Source organism: Vanacampus margaritifer, chromosome 2, assembly GCF_051991255.1.
Source record: "Vanacampus margaritifer isolate UIUO_Vmar chromosome 2, RoL_Vmar_1.0, whole genome shotgun sequence".
NCBI lineage: Eukaryota > Metazoa > Chordata > Actinopteri > Syngnathiformes > Syngnathidae > Vanacampus > Vanacampus margaritifer.
The window spans coordinates 4177098-4203997 of NC_135433.1; the positions used below are offsets into that span (position 1 = coordinate 4177098).

Genomic DNA, 26900 nt, shown 5'->3' on the forward strand with positions numbered 1-26900 from the left:
TGTTCAACTCCTCTCCTCTCATTAGTGCAGCACTATTCATAGCCATTCTTTGCAGAAGATAAAGAAGACTGTATATGACTGCGAGTACTATGTTCTGCCTACGTGTGTGTTCAATCCATTGTTTACAGGGTTAAAGCATCACAGCATAAATGGTGTTATAGCCTCTTTATTAGTTTTAGTTCTATCTATCTATCTATCTATCTATCTATCTATCTATCTATCTATCTATCTATCTATCTATCTATCTATCTATCTATCTATCTATCTATCTATCTATCTATCCATCTATATCTACCTCTCTTTATCTATCTATCTATCTATCTATCTATCTATCTATCTATCTATCTATCTATCTATCTATCTATCTATCTATCTATCTATCTATCTATCTATATCTAGCTCTATCTTTATCTAGCTCTAGCTTTATCTATCTATATCTTTATATATCTATCTTTATCTGTCTCTTTCTTTATATATCTATCTTTATCTAGCTCTATCTTTATCTATCTCTCTTTATTTATCTTTATCTCTATGTATCTCTCTCTTTATCTATCTCTATCTCTCTTTATTTATCTTTATCTCTCTATGTATCTCTCTCTTTATCTATCTTTATCTAGCTCTAGCTTTATCTTTATCTCTATATCTATCTATCTTTATCTCTATCTCTCTTTATTTATCTTTTTCTCTCTATTTATCTCTCTCTTTATTTATCCCTCTCTTCATCTAGCTCTATCTTTATCTATCTATCTATCTATCCTGATATAGCTTTTTATCTAGCGCTAGCTAGCTATCCTCTATCTTCTATCTGATAGCATTAAGCTAGCAGACTGAAAAGGCTCGGCTATGTGGTTGTTTTAAATACACAAGGCGTAATTCTCTTTGTTGTATATTGAGCTTGACAGTCAACTTCAACCGTGAGCGGCCAATCAAAAGGCTCGATGCCTCTTTTCGGAAGAATATTTCACTATTTGCAAAAGCGCTCCCAGCCTGTTCTGCTCTTTGCGTCAAGTACTCCAGCAGTTAAAACAAAGTCTGACTTATTAGAGGGCCGGACGCCGTCATGGAAAAAGAAATAGCTTGGGCTGAGCCCACGCGTTTGTGTCAACCTGCCTGACTCAACACACACTCACTCTTGGCACATTATTTACATTGAAAGGACAAAGTGCACGCGTGTGCGTGAGGGTGTCGGGTTGGGTCTTTATTTTAAGAAGTCCCATTTTTCTTCTTTCTCCTTTTTGCGTTGGCTCCAAAGTACACCGAGGAGTGGCGTCATCTAATCTCTTCTCGTCGTTTTGGAAGCGAGTGTGGGTGGAAAGACAATTTCATTTTTAAGAAGCGCTTTCTTGGAAATGTCAGCGGGAACGCCGACTTTGATGACTTCACAATGAAACTTTATTCATCAAAGTGGAACATAATCAGTGACACTGCTTGACTTCAGAGTCACTCTAAATTTCAAAATGTTCAGAGAATGTAAATAAATAAAAAAATAAATAAAAAATAAATAAAAATCTCCAGCTCAAAATGTTCCTGTTCCTGCTTGCAGTCTGAATTGCGGAAGCTTTTTGTAGTGATGGCAAAATGAAGCTTCATGAAGCATTTGCGATACTTTTTTGACTCCTCTAGATGGTGCTCTTGGTTTAAAAATAAAGACAAGTGCAATAAAAATTGATTACATTTGCATTGCATCTTTGAATCATGAGTGCCATCTTGAGGAGTCAAAAAGTATCGCAAGTGCTTCATGAAGCTTCATTTTCCCATCACTAGCTTTTTGGGTTGAAATGCTGCCGTGATCCTGTCATCAAAATAGCTCGGGTCCAGACAGCGACTGCGAGCTATTTTAAAATGTGGGGAAATTTGGGAAACTATTTTGAAAGCGCAGAACACGAGCAGTTCCTGTAAAGTTGCTTAACTTCCTTATGAGGAAACATCAGTCATCAGTTGAGGGACTCCCGTCTGGTTTGTTCGTGTTGTTGTTGTCATTAGTTACTCTTCTTTTTTTTCTCTTCTTCTTTTTTTATTATTATTATTATTATGTAGTAGTAGTGGTAGTGCTAGATCGTGGAGTATTAATAGTATGGTAGTGCTACTAGTAGTAACAGCACTAAAACTGTATTTTTTTGTATTGTATTGTACATACAAATTGTATTAGTAGAAGTAGAAAGTAGTAGTAAACATACAAAGAATTGGGAGCTTTGTTTAAAAATTGTAACAAAAATTGCAGGAAGCTTCCAGAGTTACGATAAATTAAAAACTAAGCAAGTACATTTCTACTGGAGACAAAGTTTTCCAAAATTTCAATATAATGTCTTAATTTAATTTTTACCTTTTTTTTTTTTTTTTAAAATAAAAAGTGTAGGGAGTTCCCAGTTTTTTATATAAAGTGGACATTTAAATAAACCCCTAAATGAAAAGTTACTCACTTAGCGACATGCATGCGAATGTAGCTAATTTGGGGTTTTCATCACGGTTCATAAATGGTTTCAAAAGATCTTCGCACACAGTAAAAATAGTCTGAATGTTTTTGAAATGATTTTGTGAAAAGTAAAAACTGTCTGTTAACATCTTACAAATCCTGATGAAAACCCCAAATTTCGCTAGCTCAGTAAGATAGCAGCTTTATCGGCCTTCAGATTTCTAAAAAGGCCAATGCCGATAGTTGTCAAAATGCCAAATATTGGCACCGATATAATCGGCCCGGCAGAAAATCGGTTTATCCCTACTATTACTACAACACGCAGCGGCAAGGAGTCCTTCCTGAGTTAAAGAAAGTCCAATCACTGAGAACAGGGCTCTGCAGAAGATGAGGCCATTTGGGGGCTGGCCGGGGGCATCCGCCGGAGATGGAGCATCCACAACACAGCAACCCAATTTCGTATTAGGCATGTGGAAGGAGCAAGAAAAAAAAAAAAGAAAAAAAAAGGGAGAACAATGATGATGACATGTCAAATGATCAATACTGAGATCTCCCAAAAAAAAAAATTAAAAAAAAGGCATGTGGAAGGAGCAACAACTTGAGAAAACTCCCGAACGCCGCACCCACGCAGGCTTTTGAATTAGAGTTAGTGTCTCAACGTAAGGTTTTAACCAGGATTAGGGTTTAAAATTTGACTTTGAAGTTAGGATTTTGGGTGATGGTTTCAAACTAGGGTTAGGGTTAGGGTTTCAATATAAAGTTTTAAACAAGAGTTGGGATTTCAAATTTAGGTTCAAAGTAGGGCTAGGGTTTCAAATTAGGGTTAGGGTTTCAAAATTGGGTTTTAAACTAGAGTTGGGGTTTCAAATTTGGTTTCAAAGGAGGGCTAGGGTTTCAAACTAGGGCTTTGGTTTCAAACTAGGGTTTTAAACTAGAGTTATGGTCTTGAAGTGAGGTTTTAAGCCAGGGTTAGGTTTTCAAAGTTTCGGTTTTAAACTGGAGTTGGGGTTTCAAATTTGGGTTCAAAGTAGGGCTAGGGTTTCAAATTAGGGTTAGGGTTTCAAAGTTGGGTTTTAAACTAGAGTTGGGGTTTCACATTTGGGTTCAAAGTAGGGTTAGGGTTTCAAACTAGGGTTTTGGTTTCAAACTAGTTTAAAAACCAACTTTGAAACCGTAACCCTAGAGTTTGGATTTCAAAATTGGGTTTAAAGTAGGGCTAGGGTTTCAAAGTTGAGTTTTAAACTAGAGTTATGGTCTTGAGGTGAGGTTTTAAGCCAGGGTTAGGGTTGTTAATGTTAAAGCCTAGTTTGAAACCCCAAACCTAATTTTAAACCGTAGTTTGATACCCTAACCCTAATGTAAAACCCTAGTTTGAAACCCTAACCTTAATTTCAAACCCTAGTTTGAAACCCTTACCCAAATTTGAAACCCTAGTTTGAAACCCTAACCCTAATTTGAAACCCTAGTTTGAAACCCTAACCCTAATGTAAAACCCTAGTTTGAAACCCTAACCCTAATGTAAAACCCTAGTTTGAAATCCCAACCCTTATTTGAAACCCTAGTTTGAAACCCTAACCCTAATCTAAAAAACTTGTTTGAAACCCTAATGTTAAACCCTAGTTTGAAACCCCAAACCTAATTTTAAACCGTAGTTTGAAACGCTAACCCTAATGTAAAACCCTAGTTAGAAACCCTAACCCTAATTTAAAACCCTAGTTTTAAACCCTAACCCTAATGTAAAACCCTAGTTTGAAACCCTAACCCTAATTTGAAACCCTAGTTTGAAACGCCAACCCTAATTTGTAAAACTAGTTTGAAACCCTAACCCTAGTTTGAAACCCTAAACCTAATGTAAAACCCTAGTTTGAAATCCCAACCCTAATTTGAAACCCTAGTTTGAAACCCTAACCCGACTTTGAAACCCTAGTTTGAAACCCTAACCCTAATGTAAAACCCTAGTTTGAAACGCCAACCCTAATTTGTAAAGCTAGTTTGAAACCCTAACCCTAGTTTGAAACCCTAACCCTATTGTAAAACCCTAGTTTGAAATCCCAACCCTAATTTGAAACCCTAGTTTGAAACCCTAATGTTAAAGCCTAGTTTGAAACCCCAAACCTAATTTTAAACCGTAGTTTGATAGCCTAACCCTAATGTAAAACCCTAGTTTGAAACCCTAACCTTAATTTCAAACCCTAGTTTGAAACCCTTACCCAAATTTGAAACCCTAGTTTGAAACCCTAACCCTAATTTGAAACCCTAGTTTTAAACCCTAACCCTAATGTAAAATCCTAGTTTGAAACCCTAACCCTAGTTTGAAACCCTAAACCTGATGTAAAACCCTAGTTTGAAATCCCAACCCTAATTTGAAACCCTAGTTTGAAACCCTAATGTTAAAGCCTAGTTTGAAACCCCAAACCTAATTTTAAACCGTAGTTTGATACCCTAACCCTAATGTAAAACCCTAGTTTGAAACCCTAACCTTAATTTCAAACCCTAATTTGAAACCCTTACCCAAATTTGAAACCCTAGTTTGAAACCCTAACCCTAATGTAAAACCCTAGTTTGAAACGCCAACCCTAATTTGTAAAACTAGTTTGAAACCCTAACCCTAGTTTGAAACCCTAAACCTAATGTAAAACCCTAGTTTGAAATCCCAACCCTTATTTGAAACCCTAGTTTGAAACCCTAACCCTAATCTAAAAAACTTGTTTGAAACCCTAATGTAAAACCCTAGTTTGAAACCCTAACCCTAATTTGAAACCCTAGTTTGAAACCCCAAACCTAATTTTAAACCATAGTTTGAAACCCTAACCCTAATGTTAAACCCTAATTTGAAACCCTAACCCTAATGTGAAACCCTAGTTTGAAACCTTAACCTTAATGTAAAACCCTAGTTTGAAACCCTAACCCTAATGTAAAACCCTAGTTTGAAACCCTAACCCTAATTTGAAACCCTAGTTTGAAACCCTAACCCTCATGTAAAACCCTAATTTGAAACTTTAGGTTGAAACCCTAATTCTAATGGAAAATCCTAGATTGAAACCTAAATCCAATTTGAAACATAATTTGAAACCCTAACCCTAATTTGAAACCCTAACCCTAGTTTGAAACCCTAACCCTAATTTGAAACCCTAATTTGAAACACTAGTTTGAAACCCTAACCCTCATGTAAAACCCTAGTTTGAAACCCTAACCCTAATTTGAAACACTAGTTTGAAACCCTAACCCTAATGTAAAACCCTATCTTGAAACCCTAACACTAATGTAAAACCCGAGTTTGAAATCCCAACCCTAATTTGAAACCCTAGTTTGAAACCCCAAACCTAATTTTAAACCGTAGTTTGAAACCCTAACCCTAATTTGAAACCCTAACCCTAATTTGAAATCCTAGTTTGAAACCCTAACCCTCATGTAAAACCCTAGTTTGAAACCCTAACCCTAATGTAAAACCCTAGTTTGAAATCCCAACCTTAATTTGAAACCCTAGTTTGAAACGCCAACCCTAATTTGTAAAACTAGTTTGAAACCCTAACCCTAGTTTGAAACCCTAGTTTGAAACCCCAAACCTAATTTTAAACCGTAGTTTGATACCCTAACCCTAATGTAAAACCCTAGTTTGAAACCCTAACCTTAATTTCAAACCCTAGTTTGAAACCCTTACCCAAATTTGAAACCCTAACCCTAATGTAAAACCTTGGTTTGAAACCCTAATCCTATTTGAATCCCAAGTTTGATATCCTAACCCTAGTTTGAAACCCCTACCCTAATGTTTCAAACTAGGGTTTCAAATTAGGGTTGGGATTTCAAACTAGGGTTTTACATTAGGCTTAGGGTTTCAAACTAGGGTTAGGGTTTCAAACTAGGGTTTCAAATTATGTTTCAGAATAGGATTAAGGTTTCAATCTAGGGTTTTCCATTAAAGTTAGGATTTCAAACTAGGGTTTCAAATTAGGGTTCGGGTTTCGAACTAGGGTTTTACATTAGGGTTAGGATTTCAAACTACGGTTTCAAATTAGGTTTGGGGTTTCAAACTAGGGTTTCAAATTAGGGTTGGAGTTTAAAACTAGGGTTTCAAATTAGGGTTAAGGTTTCAAATTAGGGTCTTACATTAGGGTTAGGGTTTCAAACTAGAGTTTTACATTAGAGTTTGGGTTTGAAACTAGGGTTTTACATTAGGTTTAGGGTTTCAAACCAGGGTTTAACATTAGGGTTAGGGTTTCAAACTAGGGTTTGAAGTTAGGGTAAGGGTTTCAAATTAGGGTTTTCCATTAGGGTTAGGGTTTCAAACTAGGGTTTTACATTAGGGTTTCCAAATAGGATTAGGGTTTCAAACTAGAGTTTTACTTTAGGGTTAGGGTTTCAAACTAGGGTTTCAAATTTGGGTTGGGGTTTCAAACTAGGGTTTTACATGAGGGTTAGGGTTTCAAACTAGGGTTTCAAATTAGGGTTAGGGTTTCAAACTATGGTTTTACATTAGGGTTAAGGTTTCAAACTAGTTTGAATTCTTAATCCTATTTGGAAAAACCCTAATGTAAAACCCTAGTTTGAAATCCCAACCCTAATTTTAAACCCTAGTTTGAAACGCTAACCCTAATGTCAAACCCTAGTTTGAAACCCTAGCCCTAATGTAAAACCCTAGTTTGAAACCCAAACTCTAATGGAAAACCCTAGATTGAAACCTTAATCCTATTCTGAAACATAATTTGAAACCCTAGTTTGAAACCCTAACCCTAATTTGAAACCCTAGTTTGAAACCCCAAACCTAATTTGAAACCGTAGTTTGAAATCCTAACCTTAATTTGAAACCCTAGTTTGAAACCCTAACCCAAATTTGAAACCCTAGTTTGAAACACTAACCCTCATGGAAAACGCTAGTTTGAAATCCTTACCCTAAAGTAAAACCGTAGTTTGAAACCCCAACCCTAATTTCAAACCCCAACCCTAATTTGAAACCCTAACCCTAATGTACAAACCTAGTTTGAAACCCCAACCCTAATTTGAAATCCTAAGCGAGAATCATGCCCTTAGACCAACAAGCCACACAATAAATCCTGCGACCATCTAGTTGACATATGGTGGCCCACGTCACGAGTCGATCGAAAAGCAGCTCTTTGATCCTTGCGAGTGCTTTAAAGATGAGCTCATCCGGGAGTTGAACCCGGGACCTCTCGCACCCTAAGCGAGAATCATACCCCTAGACCAACAAGCCACACAATAAATACTGCGACCATCTAGTTGAAATATGGTGGCCCACGTAACGAGTCGATCAAAAAGCAGCTCTTTGATCCTTATGAGTGCTTTAAAGCTGGGCTCGTCCGGGAGTTGAACCCGGGACCTCTCGCACCCTAAGCGAGAATCATACCACTAGACCAACGAGCCACACAGCAATTGCAAGACCAAATAGTTGACATATGGTGGCCCATTTGACGAGTCGATCGAAAAACAGCTCTTTGATTCTTGTGAGTCCTTTAAAGGAGGGCTCGTCCGGGAGTTGAACCCGGGACCTCTCGCACCCAAAGCGAGAATCATACCCCTAGACCAACGAGCCGCACAATTAATGTAAGACCAAATAGTTGACATATGGTGGCCGACATAACGAGTCGATCGAAAAGCAGCTCTTTGATCCTTGTGAGTGCTTTAAAGCTGGGCTCATCCGGGACCTCTCGCACCCAAAGCGAGAATCATACCCCTAGACCAACAAGCCACACAATAAATCCTGCGACCATCTAGTTGACATATGGTGGCCCACGTCACGAGTCGATCGAAAAGCAGCTCTTTGATCCTTACGAGTGCTTTAAAGCTGGGCTCGTCCGGGAGTTGAACCCGGGACCTCTCACACCCTAAGCGAGAATCATACCCCTAGACCAACGAGCCACACAGCAATTGCAAGACCAAATAGTTGACATATGGTGGCCGACATAACGAGTCGATCGAAAATCAGCTCTTTGATCCATGTGACTGCTTTAAAGCTGGGCTCGTCTGGGAGTTGAACCCGGGACCTCTCGCACCCTAAGCAAGAATCATACCCCTTGACCAACAAGCCACAAAGGAAATGTCAAGACCAACTAGTTGACATATGGTGGCCCATTTGACGAGTCGATCGAAAAACAGCTCTTTGATCCTTGTGAGTGCTTTAAAGGAGGGCTCGTCCGGGAGTTGAACCCGGGACCTCTCGCACCCAAAGCGAGAATCATACCCCTAGACCAACGAGCCACACTACAAATCCTGCGACCAACTAGTTGAAATATGGTGGCCCACGTAACGAGTCGATCAAAAAGCAGCTCTTTGATCCTTATGAGTGCTTTAAAGCTGGGCTCGTCCGGGAGTTGAACCCGGGACCTCTCGCACCCAAAGCGAGAATCATACCCCTAGACCAACGAGCCGCACAATTAATGTAAGACCAAATAGTTGACATATGGTGGCCGACATAACGAGTCGATCGAAAAGCAGCTCTTTGATCCTTGTGAGTGCTTTAAAGCTGGGCTCATCCGGGACCTCTCGCACCCAAAGCGAGAATCATACCCCTAGACCAACAAGCCACACAATAAATCCTGCGACCATCTAGTTGACATATGGTGGCCCACGTCACGAGTCGATCGAAAAGCAGCTCTTTGATCCTTACGAGTGCTTTAAAGCTGGGCTCGTCCGGGAGTTGAACCCGGGACCTCTCACACCCTAAGCGAGAATCATACCCCTAGACCAACGAGCCACACAGCAATTGCAAGACCAAATAGTTGACATATGGTGGCCGACATAACGAGTCGATCGAAAATCAGCACTTTGATCCATGTGAGTGCTTTAAAGGTGGGCTCGTCTGGGAGTTGAACACGGGACCTCTCGCACCCTAAGCGAGAATCATACCCCTTGACCAACAAGCCACAAAGGAAATGTCAAGACCAACTAGTTGACATATGGTGGCTCTTTGATCCATGTGAGTGCTTTAAAGCGGGGCTCGTCCGGGAGTTCAACCCGGGACCTCTCGCACCCAAAGCGAGAATCATACCCCTAGACCAACGAGCCACACTACAAATCCTGCGACCAACTAGTTGAAATATGGTGGCCCACGTAACGAGTCGATTGAAAAGCAGCTCTTTGATCCTTGTGAGTGCTTTAAAGCTGGGCTCGTCCGGGAGTTGAACCCGGGACCTCTCGCACCCTAAGCGAGAATCAAAGTCCAAAGTCGGTTCTCGAGGGCCGGTAGTCCTGCAGGTTTTTGAGGTTTCCCTGCTCCAACGCACCTGTTCCAATCAACAGGGTCGTTATCAGGCTTATGCAGAGCTTGCTGATGAGCTTCAGCTGTGTTGGAGAAAGGAGACATCCAAAACCTGCAGGACTACCGGCCCTCGAGGACCGACTTTGGACACCACTGCGCCTAGACCAACAAAGCCACACAGCAATTGCAAGACCAAATAGTTGACATATGGTGGCCGACATAACGAGTCGATCGAAAAGCAGCTCTTTGATCCATGTGAGTGCTTTAAAGCAGGGTTCGTCCGGGAGTTGATCCCGGGACCTCTCGCACCCAAAGCGAGAATCATACCCCTAGACCAACGAGCCACACAACAAATCCTGCGATCAACTAGTTGAAATATGGTGGCCCACGTAACGAGTCGATCAAAAAGCAGCTCTTTGATCCATGTGAGTGCTTTAAAGCAGGTCTCGTCCGGGAGTTGAACCCGGGACCTCTCGCACCCTAAGCGAGAATCATACGCCTAGACCAACAAGCCACACAATAAATGTAAGACCAAATAGTTTACATATGGTGGCCGACATAACGAGTCGATCGAAAATCAGCTCTTTAATCCTTGTGAGTGCTTTAAAGAAGGGCTCATCCGGGAGTTGAACCCGGGACCTCTCGCACCCTAAGCGAGAATCATACCCCTTGACCAACAAGCCACAAAGGAAATGTCAAGACCAACTAGTTGACATATGGTGACCCACGTGACGAGTCGATCAAAAAGGAGCTCTTTGATCCATGTGAGTGCTTTAAAGCAGAGCTCTTCCGGGAGTTGAACCCGAGACCTCTCGCACCCTAAGCGAGAATCATGCCCCTAGACCAACGAGCCACACAGCAATTGCAAGACCAAATAGTTGACATATGGTGGCCGACATAACGAGTCGATTGAAAATCAGCTCTTTGATCCATGTGAGTGCTTTAAGGCGGGGCTCGTCCGGGAGTTGAACCCGGGACCTCTCGCACCCAAAGCGAGAATCATACCCCTAGACCAACGAGCCGCACAATTAATGTAAGACCAAATAGTTGACATATGGTGGCCGACATAACGAGTCGATCAAAAAGCAGCTCTTTGATCCTTGTGAGTGCTTTAAAGGAGGGCTCATCCGGGAGTTGAACCCGGGACCTCTCACACCCTAAGCAAGAATCATACCCCTAGACCAACGAGCCACACAGCAATTACATGACCAAATAGTTGACATATGGTGGCCCACGTGATGAGTTGATCGAAAATCAGCTCTTTAATCCTTGTGAGTGCTTTAAAGAAGGGCTCGTCCGGGAGTTGAACCCGGGACCTCTCGCACCCGAAGCAAGAATCATACCCCTAGACCAACGAGCCACAAAAAAATTGGATGACCAAATAGTTGATATATGGTGGCAGGCGTAACGAGTCGATCAAAAAGCAGCTCTTTGATCCTTGTGAGTGCTTTAAAGGAGGGCTCGTCTGGGAGTTGAACCCGGGACCTCTCGCACCCTAAGCGAGAATCATACGCCTAGACCAATTAATTAGGGTTTCAAAGTAGGATTTTAAACTACGGAAAGGATTTCAAATGAGGGTTTCAAACGGGTTAGGGTATCAAGCAGCAACAGCACTGCCCCCACCCCTCAATGAGGCAGCGGTTCGGGTCCACTCTGATACTAAATGAGAGGAAAACTCTAAAAATAAATCAGTTTGGCAGCAGATTAAAAATGTCAAAGTCAGAGTCGGTGACGAATAGCAACAGAAATGTACTGAAGTAATCAAGCGAAAGCTGTTATTAATAACATTTGTCAGCTTTGCGGATGAAAACTGGCTTCAGGTCATGAAGTGATGCGGATACGGAAAATGAGCCAGTTGGAACCACATCTAATTGATGTTTGATTGAGGCCCGCTGTATTGATTGATCAGCGCTGCCGTCGTCACTGGAATGTAAAAGAGCACAAGTGCAGACAGCCGTTAGCCGTTAGCCGTTAGCGCTTCATGCGTCTTCTCGAGGTCGCCACCGTGACGTACTCTGGCTAGTAAAAAAAACGAAACAAAAAAAAACTCATCTGATCTTCAAGAAAACATTCAAGAAAATTGAAGTCTTAATTAAATTTTATTTGATTTCAATTCATATGACAAGACTCCTTAACGTTAGGGAAAATATGCAACTGTTTCCTAATAAAACTCATAAACAAATTAAAGCCATTGGATAAAAACCTGCTGTTCAACTTCTCAATTTTGTTGTGTAGACCAGAAATTCACCACCAGTTTTTCATGAGACACCATCGGGTGTGCTGCAGGAAATATCTTATTTGACTCAATAATTATATTTAATTTCTACAAATACTGTCAATTTGTTCAACTATCTTTGCCACTGCCTAAAGTGACAGGCAAAATAATGTAATACTCGTCCAAAGATGGCAGAAGGTATCAAACTGCTAACATGCGTTCAACGACTTTGGTCCAGATTTCACTCCAAGTACCTTTGTGAGTAAATTGGAATGAGATCATCAGGATTTTTTTTTTTTTTAATACTGCATCATTTTTTGTGACTTTTGTTTGGTGGAGTGTCATCAGATTTTTCAAATGTCAAATATGGGCCTTAAAAATAAAAATTAGCCTCGGTTGTTACTTTGTTATTCAACCACAACCGATTCAGCCATTTTGTTTTGTTTTGTTTACTGTCTGTATCTTTGACCAAGTCTGACCATGTATTTGAATTCATGTGTGAATTCCAAATGGAAACAGGTGAGAATTTAGTAGGAAATCATACAATAAAAAATAAGCCCCACATTGGGTTAGTACTGCAAAATCTACTTACTCTTTTTAATGCTGTAAAAAACTAATTTGCAAAGGGTTAGGTCATTTGTAAAAATAACAGCCACACAGGTGCAGTAGATTTTTGAAATAATGTGAAATTGCGACTTATGAGCTGTCGGCCCAACGCCAGCAACATATAAATGAAACAATAAATGACCTAAAATTGAACCTTGAGGCACACCGCATGTTCCTTAGACAGACTTTCAAGAAGCATCAGTCATCACAGTCATCATTAGTCATTACTAATAGTTTGTTCAACTATTGTTCAAGTTACTGTAACAAGAAATTGCTTGCAATACCTCAGCACTATTCAGTACATGAGACAATTTAAAATATTGGTACCAATTTTAGCAAGCGTCATGCAAGTTGACATGCCTGATTTGCTTTTGCGGGCCACATAAAAATGATGTGGTGGGTCCAGATCTGGCCCCCCGGGCCTTGAATTTGACACCTATGCTCTAAATTGTCCATAGGTGTGAATGAATGTGAGTGTAAATTATTGTTTGCCGCCTCTCACCAAATCATCTGAGGACAGGCATTACAGAAAATGGATGATTTTGCACCAAATCCTACTAAAGTCTCATGAGAACAGGCTCACTCTGAATATGTCAAAGCTGAGTATGATATACATCTGGTTGGACACTCCCCTATTTCTGTCGATGGCGGACGGCATTCTATTGGCTTTTCTTTCTGGCCATCAACGATCGCCTTTTCCTGCTGGAGTACGCTCCCACTGGCCGGATCTTCATCTCGGTGAAGTCCAGGGACACCAGATGGCCTTTCCACGGCTCCCAGTTGACCCCCTACGAGCGAGAAGAGAAAGCCTTGATGTCAACAGAAGGCGAAGGGGCATGAAATCAATAGTGGAATCTCTATTTTTCTTCCTAACCCGTAAAAAAAAAGAATAAATAAATTTTAAATCATTTAATTTTTTTTTGTCAGATTTTTTTAGCTCACTAGAGGTGCAAATTTTTATTTTTTTATTTTTTACGACGGTGTATTAGAGCCAGGTATAAAAAAAAAAAAAATCTGAGTGAGTGTAATATTCCAAGAAAAAAAACGTGCAAATTTATGATTTTTTTCTCAGAAATTTGCCACTTTATAAAGTCATAAATTTCCGGGGGGTTTTCTCAGAATATTGTCCCCACCCTCTAAAAAACATATGTATACGTGGCCGTCGTAATTTTTAATGTGGCAGATAGGCAAAATCATTAGAGTAGATGTGGTAAACAAGTTCAAATATGTAAGTAAATTATCTAACCCAGTATGTCCAAATACAGTCAATTTTATATATATTTTTTCCACAAATTGATGCGATGAGAAATTCTTAAAAACTTCCCACACTGTGCGAAACGTGCAGCATTATGTCCCCTCAAGATTTAAAGTTTGGATGTTTTTTGACAATAACAAGTGAGAATGGTTAGATTACATTAGATACATTTGGGTAAACCTTCACTCTAAAAACAGCTGGGTCAAAAATAACCCAACTATGGGTCAAAAATGGACCGAACTTCTGCTTGTGTCAATTTTACCCAATTTTGAGTCAAGAAATGGGTCTTTTAGTGTAAAACAACTCATGAATATTGGTCACATCCTTTACTTGGGTCATTTTGTATGAAATAACCCAGAAAATTGGGTCAAATTGACCCATAAAGTGGATCGGTCCATTTTTGATCCATAATTGGGTCACTTTTGACCCAATTGTTTTTAGAGTGTGTTTTGTTAAAAATGCATAGAAGTGTGTAGTCAGCTCGTGGCTCTAAGACCTTTGAAAAAGAGTTTTGGAAGATGATGTAATGACAACAGTCATTTGCTTTTGTGAATTGAATCAGCAATTCAACATGTTTTTTGTGGTAATCTGACTTGAAAGAATGACGATGACAGATGACGAAGTTAACGACGCTTATCTGTGATTACTCACCAGACTGTGCCTGTTGTCTCCCCATTTGCCGTTGAGGTTGGCCAGGTGGCAGTTTTTGTACCACCAGGCCCCGCGGTGCGTGAGGGCGCAGTTGCCGAGGGCGATGTCGTTATCCGAGTCGATGGTCGTCCAGGGCCGACCTTGGTGGTAGGTCATGGCGTCACCTGGGGAGCCACAAAAGACAGACGCCATTGATCAAGCGTGAGTAAATACTTCACAAGCTCACTATGTCATCACATTTTGCTGGCCCGCTGGATGAATATTGACATCAATGCTGCGGTGTTGCTTTAGGACATTGTGGCGTTCCAAAATAAGCCGATAAATGTCCAACCTCTAACCGTGACGAAAACCTGACAGGATTTTCCTCTGAGAAAAAGCCTATTTGAGTCGGAATATTGATTCAAGCCCTCGTTTATTTATATCCCGACCACAGTAATAAAGTAGCAGGATCCTTTAGTGCAAAACATTGTTTCATTAAAATTCTCCAATAAAATCAAGAGTTTAATCATTTTCCAAATACATGGCAACTTCTTAAAGTCTATTTGTTACGTTCTACAGCTAAAAGATATCCATCCAACAAAAAAGAAAAAAAATCACCTCCAAATATTTGTAGCAATTACTTTTTTTTTTTTAATTATCAAACGAAAGCCTTAAACACAACAAATGCTTGTTAGATTAGACTTCTTTAGCATACTTATTTTTCCTGGCTCTGCATCTTCCTATCTATCTGTAGGCTTGCACATTTACCAGTTGAAACCAGATAAATCTATGAAGCCATACAGAGCAGCCCTCAAGACAGTAAAAGATTAGGAACCATTTTGGACAGATTAGACCTTCTTCCGCATCGAGCAGAAAAAGGCCCCACAGCGGTGTACTCTACCTTTCTGGCATCCATTAAAAAGTTCTACTGAGAATATGCATTCTTTTGGTAGTTAACAAAAGGACCGGTGAAAGTTCCCTAAGAACTTTTCAGCTGGTGCCATGACCCGGATGCTGTGGATCTTTCAAACCGCTTGTGTTTTTTGGATGAGTTCTACATATCAAGTGCACCTGCTGTCCCTCTGTAGTGGCCAATGGTGAGCGCAAACTTCTGCCTGGCGTTGCCGATCTTGAAGTTGTCATAGACAGCGTAGGCCCTCTCGGAGCCGAGGCCCAAATCGAACCTGACCTCGTACTGCATGGCCGTGTTGGTGATCTGGTATATCTTATCCAGCCCTGAAATTAACACGCAAAACCAAACCAAAATAGCTTAGTCTGGACTTCCAGTACTTGCGTTAAAATGATGGCGTTCACGTCTCACCAATCCAAAACTCGTCCGTCATGTTGCCGAAACCGGCCATGTACACCCTCCAGCGTTTCATAAAGTCCAGTTTGCCAGTGGTGCGACGCTGCAGGACCTGGAAAACACCACGTAGGAGATGTACCGATCAAATACACATTTACAGTACGTCAGTACCCACCCACCATAACATTAGCTTGGTTCTACTGTTGTTGTTTTTTATTGAACCACAAACATGTCAAAATTGTCAAGGGAGAAGCAGACTTTCTTGACCGCTGTAGTGCACTTATACATTTGGTGAAAGATACTTTAAATGGTTGCGACCCTTTTTTTTTTTTTACACAAGTTAAGAACAATAAAGAACATGCAACTTTTGATGCGGTACCACACACTATTTATTTTTTTTTTTTTAAATAGACTAACATAACTGGCTGGCCTCTAGGGTGCTGATGGTTTTTAGTCTACAGGGATGTGATTTGACCAAAGTGAAATTATCTGAAAATTTAGCCGGGGGTCTGGGGGCCGCTGGCACCCAGCTAGGTCCAGGGCAGTGCCCTGGTGGGGGGATAAGGGGGGGGGGGGGAAGCCCCCCGGAGCTCTTGGGTTTTCCGTGTTTTTAAGCACTTTCAATGCACTCACATGACAAAGAAATAGACAAAACAACAGCATAAATTTTCAATGTATATTGAACTATCCCATATAAAATGTCAGTTTTAGTCAACTCAAAATCAGTCACATTCAAAAACATTGGACTGCCTTTGCTTTTAAAAACTATCACTGAGAATATCATCATATCTAACTCATGTGATTACTAAGTTAACACATAAATAATGTTGAAGAGTTCAAATTTCATGAACATATAATTGTATCATGACCAAATGAAAAGTAACTCATATTAGAGCATACCACAAATGTCTTTGTTATAGCAGAAGATGTTATCTGTCGGAGTCATGTGCATACACAATGAACTACAAAAAAAATAAATAAAATAAAATAAAATAAAAAATCGAATTTTTAAAAAAAGCGGAATTCCGCGAATTAGCGGAAAAATCACACCCTGAGTCTACCTCACGAAGAGAAATTTTATTGTAAGTTTAGCTACATGCTTCTCAAAAATCTATGAAGTAATATTGTATGTGGTGTTCGTCAAGGATCAATTTTAGGTCCTTTATGGTTCCATTTATTTATCGCTGGTATCAGGCCGAAACCTCATATGTCACAATTTGGTAAATGTTATATTTTTTCACAAATCTGTATCATTGGTCAGTCCATACACAGTAAATTTTGTTGAGTAAATTTCATTCTATTTAGTATAAATTTGACTCTATTTAGAGTGGCATCAAATTGACTCAGTTTTAGAGTAATATTTACACTTGGAAGAGAGTAAAATAAAAAAATTGAAAACAAATACATAAAAGTCACTCAAGGGTTGAGGAACAAACTCATGGCCTTCCGTTTGAGAGACTGCCACACTATCGCCTCAGCTATGCCCCACCTACTTTTTATTTCCAAGACCAAAAACACCGTTTCCAGATGACACGAGTGATATACTAAAACGGCTCGGGGAGTAGATCAGCTCTCTCCCAAGCTGAAGGTTGTGAGTTCGTTTCTCAAGTTCAATCCTTGAGTGACTTTTATTTTTTTTTCAATTCTTTATTTTACTCTCTTCTGAGTGTATTTGGTCCCACTCTAAATAGAGTCAAATTTACTCTACAGAATTTATTGTGTACATGTATGTGTGTGTTATTATTTATTTATTTATTTTTACAAATTATTGACTATTGTAATGTGTTGAAAATGGCTTGCCGATGCAAGGTTCATTTTTATTGTTGAACAAACATGTTTTTTAGGGTCTCCTGAAAAGTAACCATTTTGGAGGATCCCACCTGACGCCAGTGATATACTCGCTGCAATTAAAAAAAATTTTTATGGCAGCCAAGCTAGTGGCTGACATTTGTCATCCTAACGTGTGTTTTCGGAACTTGGCAGGAAACCAGATAACACGTAAATACCGCACAGGAAGGCCTGTGACTAGATTCTAATAATGACAATTTTGGATCCAATGCATGTTGGATGTCTTTAGACGGTGTGCAGGTGTACCTACTGAATGAAAAAAAAACAAAAAAAAAACTAATATACCAGCCAGCCGCCTCCATCAGTATCCATGTCGCAGTATATTTCTGTTGGTTTAGAGCCGTCATTGTTGATGTATATGGTGTGGACTCCGCTTTTTTTGATGCCATTTTTCATGATCTGAAGACAATCCGCGGGGAAGGGGTACAGGAGGCCAACTACGGAATTGATAAAGACGGGTGAAACACATTTTTGAGATTCAGCCGGCCAAGCTACCATTATGACGTATTGCAGACCTGTTTTGAAGATGGTTTCCACCACTTTGCTCCTCTTGTTCCCTCTATAAGCAATGATGCTAACTATGTATCGCTTGGCCATCTGGAGGCTGGAGACGGCAAAGCTGGTCTCTCCGGCTCCAAGCTGCTTCTCAACAGTCTGACATGCAACACAACAACAAGGCTGTTTCACTTTGACACTGAAATGAAGCCATCCTTCATGAGTGCTGGGAAGCCCCCATGTAGCATTTGGTGCCAATATCCCCCATCTGGCTGTCTTGCATGACTTTGGCGTAATGGGAGTGAACCGGAAAAAAATGTCACACAACTTCCTCCAAAGAAAAACAGAACATCCCAAAGGTGTTTAATGGGGTTCAGGTCAGGGTACCCCACAACTAACTTATCCAATCAAGCCTTTATGGACTTTTGTTTGTGCACTGTGGACAAAAAAAAAACTGTTCTCAGGCCAATGCACTGAATCACTGTTATATGCTTGTTGTAACTCTCTTAAAATAAACTTTTTGAACTCCAACTCTGATAACACACATACTGAATTACTCGAAATGTGTACTTTTAAAAGACTAAAGGCAACAGGTGTTTTTTTTGTCTTTTTTTATAGAATAGAATTAGTAAATGCATGAAATACAGACCTGAGGTATTTTTGCATGTTGACACTATAAGCAGATTACAGTGATTCAATTGAAGATTGTGTTTTAAAAAATAATATAAAAAAAAACATTTTTGGTAACAGATTTTTCTCTTCCCATGACATGATTAACTAAGCTGGATGAAGGAAGATCCAGAGACACTTTCAAGCAATGGTTGGAGTCCAGTATTTGCGGTTGATGTTGCGTCTATGTGGGGCATAATGCTTGATCATTTTGGCAAAAGTATATCACATTCACGTTATTAAACACCTGAGAAATGGGACGGGTGGTGAACAAAATTCTAAATGTGTCTCCTTTATTATTAAGGGCAGTAAAGCATGTCTATATCAACTTCTATTTGAATAACTCATTTATCTGGAGCCCACAGGTAAGAATAATACACGCTTTATGACCACAAGAGGGCAGCCTTGCACAGACCTTGAATCTAAAAATGATGTCAATGAGATATTCCCAGTTAAAGATAATACATAAATAAATACAAGTGATGCTGCATTATTTGAAATATTTAACAATAAAAATAAATAATGCCTTCACGCAGTTACATTTTAGGATGTTCACAGTGCCTGTGAGAAAATCCTTGTCGGCCACGTTCGCCTCACCTCCATGTTGCCATCCTCATCCCTAAAGGTTAGCATGTAGCCCTCAATGTCAGCCAAAGGAGCAGCCCAGGTCAACGTCGCCGACTCCGTGGTCACACCCAAAGCTTGCAAGTCCGTCGGAGCGTCAACGTCTGTCAGTCGGATCACAGCAGACGACAAGTGAATGCTCATTCATGCCAGTGAGGAATACTGGAGTTAATTAGTTTGGATTTTCGGGGCTGTAAAGCTTGAAATTGCAAATGACGATCATCCCTCTGGTGTGCAAGTTTAGTCGACAACATTATTATTTTTTTTGTCTTTCTCTACTTGACGCCCAGAAGCAGAGCTGACAATTATCTGCATGCATGCTTTTCATTTGCTTTGTGTAGATAAACCAGCAATTAGCCTGTCCTGTTGGAAAATAAACACTGAGCTAATTTGTTTGACACATGCACACGGGGTCAAGTAATCATTTGGGGTGTGTGAGCATCATTGAACATTGTACATCCATCTGGATTTTCTATAGTGCTTGTCGTCAATTGGGTCAGATGGAGCTTGCTGACTTTGGGTGAGTGGCGAGTAAAAAAAAAACAAAAAAACTTCTTCTTTTTTTTTTAAGTTGGAATGAACTCAAAATTTCAAGGCAACAAACTGGGATAACATTTTAAGTTTTTACAATTTACTAAATGTTGTATATCCCAGATGATAATAATAAATCCCTGATAATATTAATAATAACAACAACAATAATAATAATAATAAAGAAAAAATACAATTAAAATGATAAACAGGCCTTCCAGACTACCACATTTTTCACGTCAAATTTGCAAAAGGATCATCACATTTTGATGTTATGCTCTGCCCACATTAACTAGCGAAGGAACAAAGATTTCACAATTTATTTTATTATCGCACACAGTATACCTGCTTCCAATTAAGGCCAGTCAAATTCTCTAGTCTGAGTTTGTTTAAGTATAAACCTTGGAATTCAGCCAAAGTACCTACTTTAAATAAAAATGGCCAACTTCCTGTTCAAGTTTTAGGTGTGGGTAACCAAGCCTTTTCTATGCATCGATTTATGACCACCAAATTTTGCGTCGAATAGTGAAACTGGTGTCGATGGCCAACACAGAGGGAAATCAGTTATTTTTTTATTCGTCCCAAAAAGACAATTCATTTACTTTTTTTTTTTTTTTTTTTTACATTTGAATTTGTTCAAAAACAGCGGCGTTACACTGCCTGATACGTTGTGACTAATAAATATCAAATAATCCAAAAAAGGTCACTTTGCGTCACAATTAATTGACGTATTTAGGCAATTGTCCAAAAACAGCTCAAATGAAATAATGAATTATTATTTTCTTGCGTGACCACTGATGGTTGGTGGGTTGAAATGAGACCCGTTTATATTCCAAGGCTGAGACCGCACATTGCCGAGCTAACGAAAAAGGCCGCGCTAACGTCTGAACTTCTTTCCACGTCACACACGTGTTTCGCACAAAGATACGTTTGTTCTCAGCCAGCCGCCATGTGCCGTTACTCTTGACCCACACTGAACGACAGAACGTACAGTATCGAAACTCTGGGAAGCCTGCCCTGCCAAAATAAAGGATTGCGCTACTTCCTGAGGATTTCATGAATAATGTTGTTAACCATGAAAGAAGTGTTTTCACCCTGGGGAAGTCCATGTGGAACGTTTGACGTATGAAAAGTTTTCAGCCATCCATAAAATGTGCTGTAGACACCTTTCTTTGTGTTAGTGACTGTTAGAGGTGGTCGATTTGACTTTTTAGCAATCTCTGCAGCCTAGTGACAGTTTTCATTCCAATATACAGAATTTGCTTTGCAATACCAAAACAACATTTAGTGAAATAGAAGTCAATTGTGTTGTATCAACCTGTCTCTGCTTGTACTGAGATCTTCCTGCTGCTTCTGCCTCCTTTGACGGCCCAGATGTAGACAGTGTAGACGACGCCGGGCCTCAAGCCAGTCAGACTGTGAGAATCACTCTCGGGACCAACTCGGATTTCCCCACTAGAGCCCTCCGAGGAACTGTGGCTGAGGACATAGCCGTCGATTTCCGCCTGGACGCCGTCCCAGGACACCCTGAAGCTGCTCTCGGTTTGGTCTCCGGCTAAGGGATTAGCAGGATCGTCCAGCTCTAGAGGAAGATGTTAGTAGATGCAGTTAACTCATTTGATCCCAAAAATGTATAAATATACGTTCTATGTTAAATATTACAAATGTCCCAAAAGTGTATTCATATGTTTTTTTTAATATATTTTTTATGCTAGAGCATACAGACGACTTTGATGCAGCCTCTGAACTGAAGAGAATGAAGCAATGCTACAAAAACAGCCATCAGGTGGCAGCAGAGCATAAGAAATCAACCAGGGCCATGTTGCAAAAATCAGTTTCCCCACAGTTTTAAACAGATTTGTGAATAATGAAGAAACTTAGCTATATTCTAATGCTAATTGCTGCAAAACGGAAACAGGTAGAAATATATTTTTTTCCTGATGAAAGAACAGATTCTAATCTTTATTTTGGTAGGTTCCATGTTTTTATAGCACTAGAACACAATATTCTGTGGACCTTGCAAAATCAGTCAAAATCCAGTAAAACAGCCGGGAGCGAAGGGGATTGCTTCAGTGAAATTGGCTGCAGGTGAATGAGTTATTTGTACTCATGCACTGCAAGTAGTCTTGTCTCAAGAAACATCCGAAGTAATTGTTGTCAGGGGAGATAATTTGGGTAAAGATGATGTTACAAGAAAGAAGTAGTTCCATGTCTGAGCCTGTGTGGGACTGCTCAAGAGGTAGAGTGAGATAACAGGAAAAGGATGTCCTATGTGCCTTTTCTAATGAGCAGAAATACGCTAGAACAGGGGTGCTCAAGTAGGGTCCTCGAGTGCCCCTATCCAGCCTGTTTTCCGTGTTTCTCTCCACTAACACACCTGATTCATGATCAGGATCGCTATCAGGCTTCTGCAAAGCTCGCTGATTAGCTGATCATTTGATTCAGCTGTGCTGCAGGAGGGAAACAGGCTGGATAGGGGCTCTCGAGGACCCAACTTGAGCACCCCTGCGCTAGAAGATGGCTAAACTGATCAACAGATCCAAGCAGATTTGGTAGAGTTCCTTGCTGATATTATGTATTTGACCCTAAAAAACATGTTAATATATAAGGGGTTTTGGAGGATCAGCTTTAAAACCTGTCTCTGCTTGCGTCGAGATCTTCCTGCTGGCTTTGCTTCCTTTGATGGCCCAGATGTAGACAGTGTACACCACACCGGGCCTCAAGCCCGTCAGGCTGTAGGAATTGATGTCTGGTGCCAGCGAGATTTCTCCACTCGAGCCCTCCGAGGAGACGTAGGTGAGGACGTAGCCATCCATTTGCGCCTGGACGCCGTCCCACGACAGCCTGAAGCTGCTCTCGGTCTCATCATGGGCGAAGAGGTTAGCAGGAGCATCCAGTTCTACAGGAGAATGTTAGTAGACAAGGTTTAGTCATATGCGAAAGTAGTACAAGGTCATGTAGAGGGATCTCTAAGGGGAAGTCACCCCCCCCCCAAAAAAAAATTCTTGACAACAATATTTTCTTTGTAGTATGTTGTGTGAGTGGAATATGAACTAGAAAAATTCCCGCGGAAATTTTGAATGGGACTGCTGACTCTTTGGTAATGAGCTGAACAGTTTAAAATTTAAACCACTGGAATCGGTCAAGAAATGTGGAAGTTAACCATAATGAACATCAACTAAAAGTATCTCACTGTCCCTGAAAATGTATTTCAAAAAATGTAAATGAGCTGAACAGTTTAAAATTTCAATGACTGGAATCGGTCAAGAAATGTGGAAGTTAGCCATAATCTAAAAATATGTCACTGTCACTTTAAGAGCGCACACACATTTTTGACTTGGAGCCGTCACGCGCCCCACATTCCATTGAGATTGCATGAGAGAAGCACCCCTTGAACAAAAGCCTCTCACGACTTAACGGTTGAAGATACAGATTCAAGAAATGGCTCGTTAGAACGGCAAGGGTTTGGGGAACACGAGCATGTTCTCATTTTCTTAATCGGATAAAAAAATGACCAAATGAGAGCAGGTTGAAAACTTATGATTTATCAGAAATGGATAGAGGAAGGCGCCTGAAATTAACATGGCAGAGATAGGCGAGTTGGTCCGACTTGTCCGAGCTTAAAGGGAAAATAAAGATACTAAATGACACCTTAGCCAAATAAAAGTTAGTTTGTCTGAAAGAAGACACTCGTGACTACTAAATGTGAGAATTTGACGTCTAGTGAGCAAAGATTGTGGCCATGGTGACGAGTTGAAGTGAAACTTTTGCAAATAGAAGTAGACTTTTGTTTTTTCCCGCCACTCTAAAGTTAATTGGTCAACAGAGTGCGCTAGAAGCCTAATTCACTCACTGTCTTTGAACCCGCACAGAGGGGAGAGCTTTCATTCCTTAAAAAAGATTTCGACACTGAGCTAAAGATGGGAAAAATTCCTACAAAATGAGCTAAAATTCGTATCGGTCGGAGAACGTATGCGCGCGCAGCGTGTCTTGGAAAAAGGTGCTTTAGGTGTGTGATTTTGTCTTTCCATTTCCCATTCATTCCTATGGCACTTTTTGGGGTAGTTTTTGGGGTATTGCGTCGCCATGGTAAGTGGGAATTCCTAGAAAAATAATGCCGCACCGAGTCAGATCGAGCCGCATCGTTTGATACCTCATTTGTCCCGGTGTGATCTACGGTACGGGCCGCATTCTTGCGGAAAAATCGGTGTGCTATAATAACAATAAACCCTTTTTTCTAGGATTAATAATATGTGCTGCTTGCTTCGCAAGCAAGCAGCAGCGCTCAGCAGTCCCATAATTAAGCAGTAAAACCCAGCAGTTATCAATATCACAAGGCGGCCATTTTGCCACTTTCTGTCGACTGAAAATGACATCACAGTTGCTCAGGTCTCAGGTAATAACCAATCACAGCTCAGCTTCAGAAAACAGGTGAGCTGTGATTGGCCGTTGCCTGAGCTACTGTGATGCCATCTTCAGTCGACAGCAAGTGGCAAAATGGCCGCCCCTCAGATGGATTAAAAACTTGCTTTATAACTCATATTCCACAAATGTAATATTAATCGGAATGCCGTGTTAAGACTAGTGAGGTCACATATAACATATTATTGTCAAGAAGTGATTAAGGTTGACGTCCTCTTTAAGAAGCAAGTCACATTAAAGACCTGTCTCTGCTTGTGTTGAGATCTTTCTGCTGACTTTGTTTCCCTTGACAGCCCAAATGTGGACTGTGTAGACCACTCCAGGCTTCAAGCCACTTATTGTGGAAGTGCTAATATGGGGCCCAAGTGGGATTTCGTCGCTTGAGCCATCAGGAGAACGGTACTTTAGCACGTAGCCGTCAACTTCTGCGTGGACGCCCTCCCATGACACCCGGAAGCTGCTTTCGGTCTCATCATGGGCCAAGATGTTAGCAGGAGCATCCAGTTCTAGAAGAGAATTTTAGAAGATAAGCTTGCTCATACATAATTGGTGGAAGGTTAACGTATGTTGAGATGTGAAGAGGTAAGCCGTATTGAAGACCTGTCTCTGCTTGAGTTGACACCTTCCTGCTGGCTTTGTTGCCTTTGACAGCCCAGATGTGGACTGTGTAGTCGACCCCAGGGCTCAAGCCTGTTATTGCGTAAGAGCTACTGTCAGGCCCAACTGGGATTTCCTCACTCAAGCCATCAGGAGAACGGTACGTTAGCTTGTAGCCGTCGATTTCTGCCTGGACACCCTCCCATGACACTCTCAAGCTGCTCTCTGTTTCTTCTTGAGCCAAGAGGTTAGTGGGAGCATCCATTTCTATATGGAGGGGGTAGTTCAGGTTAGTAAGCCAAAGGCTGAACCTCTCAAAATGTAAAATTATGAGACTACGTGACACAAAGAGATGTTCCAGAAATGCACATCCAGTCAAATTGTACTAAATTGCCATTTAGGATAATGTGCCGTGAGGTGCTTAACTCATCCCCTCCCAGCCATTGTCACTGAAGCAACCCCCTTCACTCCCGGCTGTTTAAGAGTCTCTTCTTTCATCAGGACAAAAAAAAGTATATTTGTATCTGTTTCCGTTTTGCAGCAATTAGCATTAGAATATAGCCAAGTTTTATCATTATTCACAATTTTTTGGAAAACACTGGGAAAAAGGGCTTGTTGCAACATGGCCCTGGTTGAGCGCTTATACTCTGCTGCCACCTGCTGGACGTTTTTTGTAATAATCACCATTGCTTTAAACGACCTCTTCAGGTCAGAAGCTGCATTAAAGCCTTCTGAGGGCTCTAGCATAAAAACAATTTTTTTAAACATATAAATACATTTTTAGGACCATGGCAATGGCTTAAAATAGATTTCATTAAGCGCAATTAATCAAATTCTGCCATGCATGGGATGAGTCCTGAATACTATCTAATTTGGGTTCTTAAGATGGTTTCACATTTACCTGTCTCAGCCAACGTGAATCTCTTCCTGCTGACCTTCTCACCCCTGAAGGCCCAGATGTCAATGGTGTAGACCACGCCAGGCTTCAGGCCGACCAGCCTGTACGAAGTCATGTCGCGGCCGATAGGGATCTCGCCGCTGGAGCCCGCATCCGATGTGTACGTCAACATATAGCCTTCGATCTGGGCCTGGACCGGGTCCCAAGAAACTGTTATAGTGTCGTCCGTTACCTGAGTGGTGATCAGGTTTGTTGGTGCGTCAATGTCTAAGGAGGAAGAGATTATGCAGATAACGTAAAAATGGAAATGCCTTCGGAAGAAACGAGCACACAAAGTGACCACTAACTCATTCACTCCTAACCATTTTCACTGAAGGCCCACAGAATATTGTGTTCTATTGCTAAAAAAAACATGGAACCTACCAAAAGAAAGATTAGTCTCTTCTTTTCAATTGGAGTCACTATTCGCAAACTTTTTTTAAAACACTGGGGAAAAGAGCTTTTGGCAACATGTCCCTGGTTGATCTCTTATACTCTGCTGCCACCTGCTGGCCGCTTTCATAATAACAACCTTTGCTTTAAGCGTTCTCTTCAGTTCAGAGGCTGCATCAAAGCCTTCTGTATGCTCTAGCATAAAAAAACACATTAAAAAACATAGAAATACATTTTTGGGACCCTGGCGATATTTAAAATGGAACGGTTGTATACGTTTTTGGGAGCAAATGAGTTAACAGAAATCAAGATCTGAGAAATTGCTGAGTGATTTATGGCCCCTAATTAATTTATGACAACCGCCAATAAAACCAGAACATGGTCAAAGAACAAAGGTGGTCAAATCGCGTAAAAAATCTGTAATTTCTCTAAAATTAATGAAATGATTAATTGCCCCCCAATTCAGTATTAGGCAGATGCATTTTGATTATTAAAACATATTCTTGTATTTATTAATTTCAACTATCCTTTGATCTTTTGTGGTAATAAAATTCTGAACTTTCCTTTCTGAGGGGTCATTAATCTTTCTACACTTTGACTTTTTGACAACAGGACTGAATAAAAGCATCATGTACAGTACATTCCTTTATCGTTTTATCAGATGTGCCATAAATCAATTAGTCCTTTGATCTTTGGCAGGGGTCATAAATTACATTTTGACAAGTGCAATCAAATGTACCGTAGAA

At 40.5% G+C, this 26900-nt stretch overlaps 1 protein-coding gene and 12 non-coding genes across 13 annotated transcripts in view; all 13 read right to left on the bottom strand.

The window, feature by feature from the left end:
* Window positions 1-7549: 7549 nt before the first annotated feature.
* trnap-agg (transfer RNA proline (anticodon AGG)) lies at window positions 7550-7622 on the bottom strand. The gene has a single exon. It is a non-coding gene; the product is annotated as a tRNA-Pro (tRNA).
* A 98-nt stretch (window positions 7623-7720) lies between these two features.
* Window positions 7721-7792, bottom strand: trnap-agg (transfer RNA proline (anticodon AGG)). The gene has a single exon. It is a non-coding gene; the product is annotated as a tRNA-Pro (tRNA).
* Window positions 7793-7889: 97 nt separating this feature from the next.
* trnap-ugg (transfer RNA proline (anticodon UGG)) lies at window positions 7890-7961 on the bottom strand. The gene has a single exon. It is a non-coding gene; the product is annotated as a tRNA-Pro (tRNA).
* A 254-nt stretch (window positions 7962-8215) lies between these two features.
* Window positions 8216-8287, bottom strand: trnap-agg (transfer RNA proline (anticodon AGG)). The gene has a single exon. It is a non-coding gene; the product is annotated as a tRNA-Pro (tRNA).
* A 267-nt stretch (window positions 8288-8554) lies between these two features.
* trnap-ugg (transfer RNA proline (anticodon UGG)) lies at window positions 8555-8626 on the bottom strand. Its single transcript has one exon. It is a non-coding gene; the product is annotated as a tRNA-Pro (tRNA).
* Window positions 8627-8724: 98 nt separating this feature from the next.
* On the bottom strand, window positions 8725-8796 carry trnap-ugg (transfer RNA proline (anticodon UGG)). The gene has a single exon. It is a non-coding gene; the product is annotated as a tRNA-Pro (tRNA).
* A 254-nt stretch (window positions 8797-9050) lies between these two features.
* trnap-agg (transfer RNA proline (anticodon AGG)) lies at window positions 9051-9122 on the bottom strand. The gene has a single exon. It is a non-coding gene; the product is annotated as a tRNA-Pro (tRNA).
* Window positions 9123-9361: 239 nt separating this feature from the next.
* trnap-ugg (transfer RNA proline (anticodon UGG)) lies at window positions 9362-9433 on the bottom strand. The gene has a single exon. It is a non-coding gene; the product is annotated as a tRNA-Pro (tRNA).
* An 804-nt stretch (window positions 9434-10237) lies between these two features.
* trnap-agg (transfer RNA proline (anticodon AGG)) lies at window positions 10238-10309 on the bottom strand. Its single transcript has one exon. It is a non-coding gene; the product is annotated as a tRNA-Pro (tRNA).
* A 267-nt stretch (window positions 10310-10576) lies between these two features.
* trnap-ugg (transfer RNA proline (anticodon UGG)) lies at window positions 10577-10648 on the bottom strand. Its single transcript has one exon. It is a non-coding gene; the product is annotated as a tRNA-Pro (tRNA).
* Window positions 10649-10745: 97 nt separating this feature from the next.
* trnap-agg (transfer RNA proline (anticodon AGG)) lies at window positions 10746-10817 on the bottom strand. Its single transcript has one exon. It is a non-coding gene; the product is annotated as a tRNA-Pro (tRNA).
* A 97-nt stretch (window positions 10818-10914) lies between these two features.
* On the bottom strand, window positions 10915-10986 carry trnap-cgg (transfer RNA proline (anticodon CGG)). Its single transcript has one exon. It is a non-coding gene; the product is annotated as a tRNA-Pro (tRNA).
* A 720-nt stretch (window positions 10987-11706) lies between these two features.
* Window positions 11707-26900, bottom strand: part of tnn (tenascin N) — a 42704-nt gene continuing 27510 nt past the window's right edge. Inside the window, exons 9-20 of the mRNA XM_077559782.1 lie at window positions 25726-25989; window positions 24828-25091; window positions 24470-24733; window positions 22441-22704; window positions 21124-21387; window positions 19248-19378; window positions 18002-18140; window positions 17772-17923; window positions 15654-15750; window positions 15404-15568; window positions 14354-14517; window positions 11707-13235 (exon numbers count right to left, since the gene is read on the bottom strand). Of these exons, the coding sequence (XP_077415908.1) occupies window positions 13107-13235; window positions 14354-14517; window positions 15404-15568; window positions 15654-15750; window positions 17772-17923; window positions 18002-18140; window positions 19248-19378; window positions 21124-21387; window positions 22441-22704; window positions 24470-24733; window positions 24828-25091; window positions 25726-25989 (2297 nt within the window). The 3' untranslated portion in view covers window positions 11707-13106. The remainder of the gene's footprint in view (window positions 13236-14353; window positions 14518-15403; window positions 15569-15653; window positions 15751-17771; window positions 17924-18001; window positions 18141-19247; window positions 19379-21123; window positions 21388-22440; window positions 22705-24469; window positions 24734-24827; window positions 25092-25725; window positions 25990-26900) is intronic.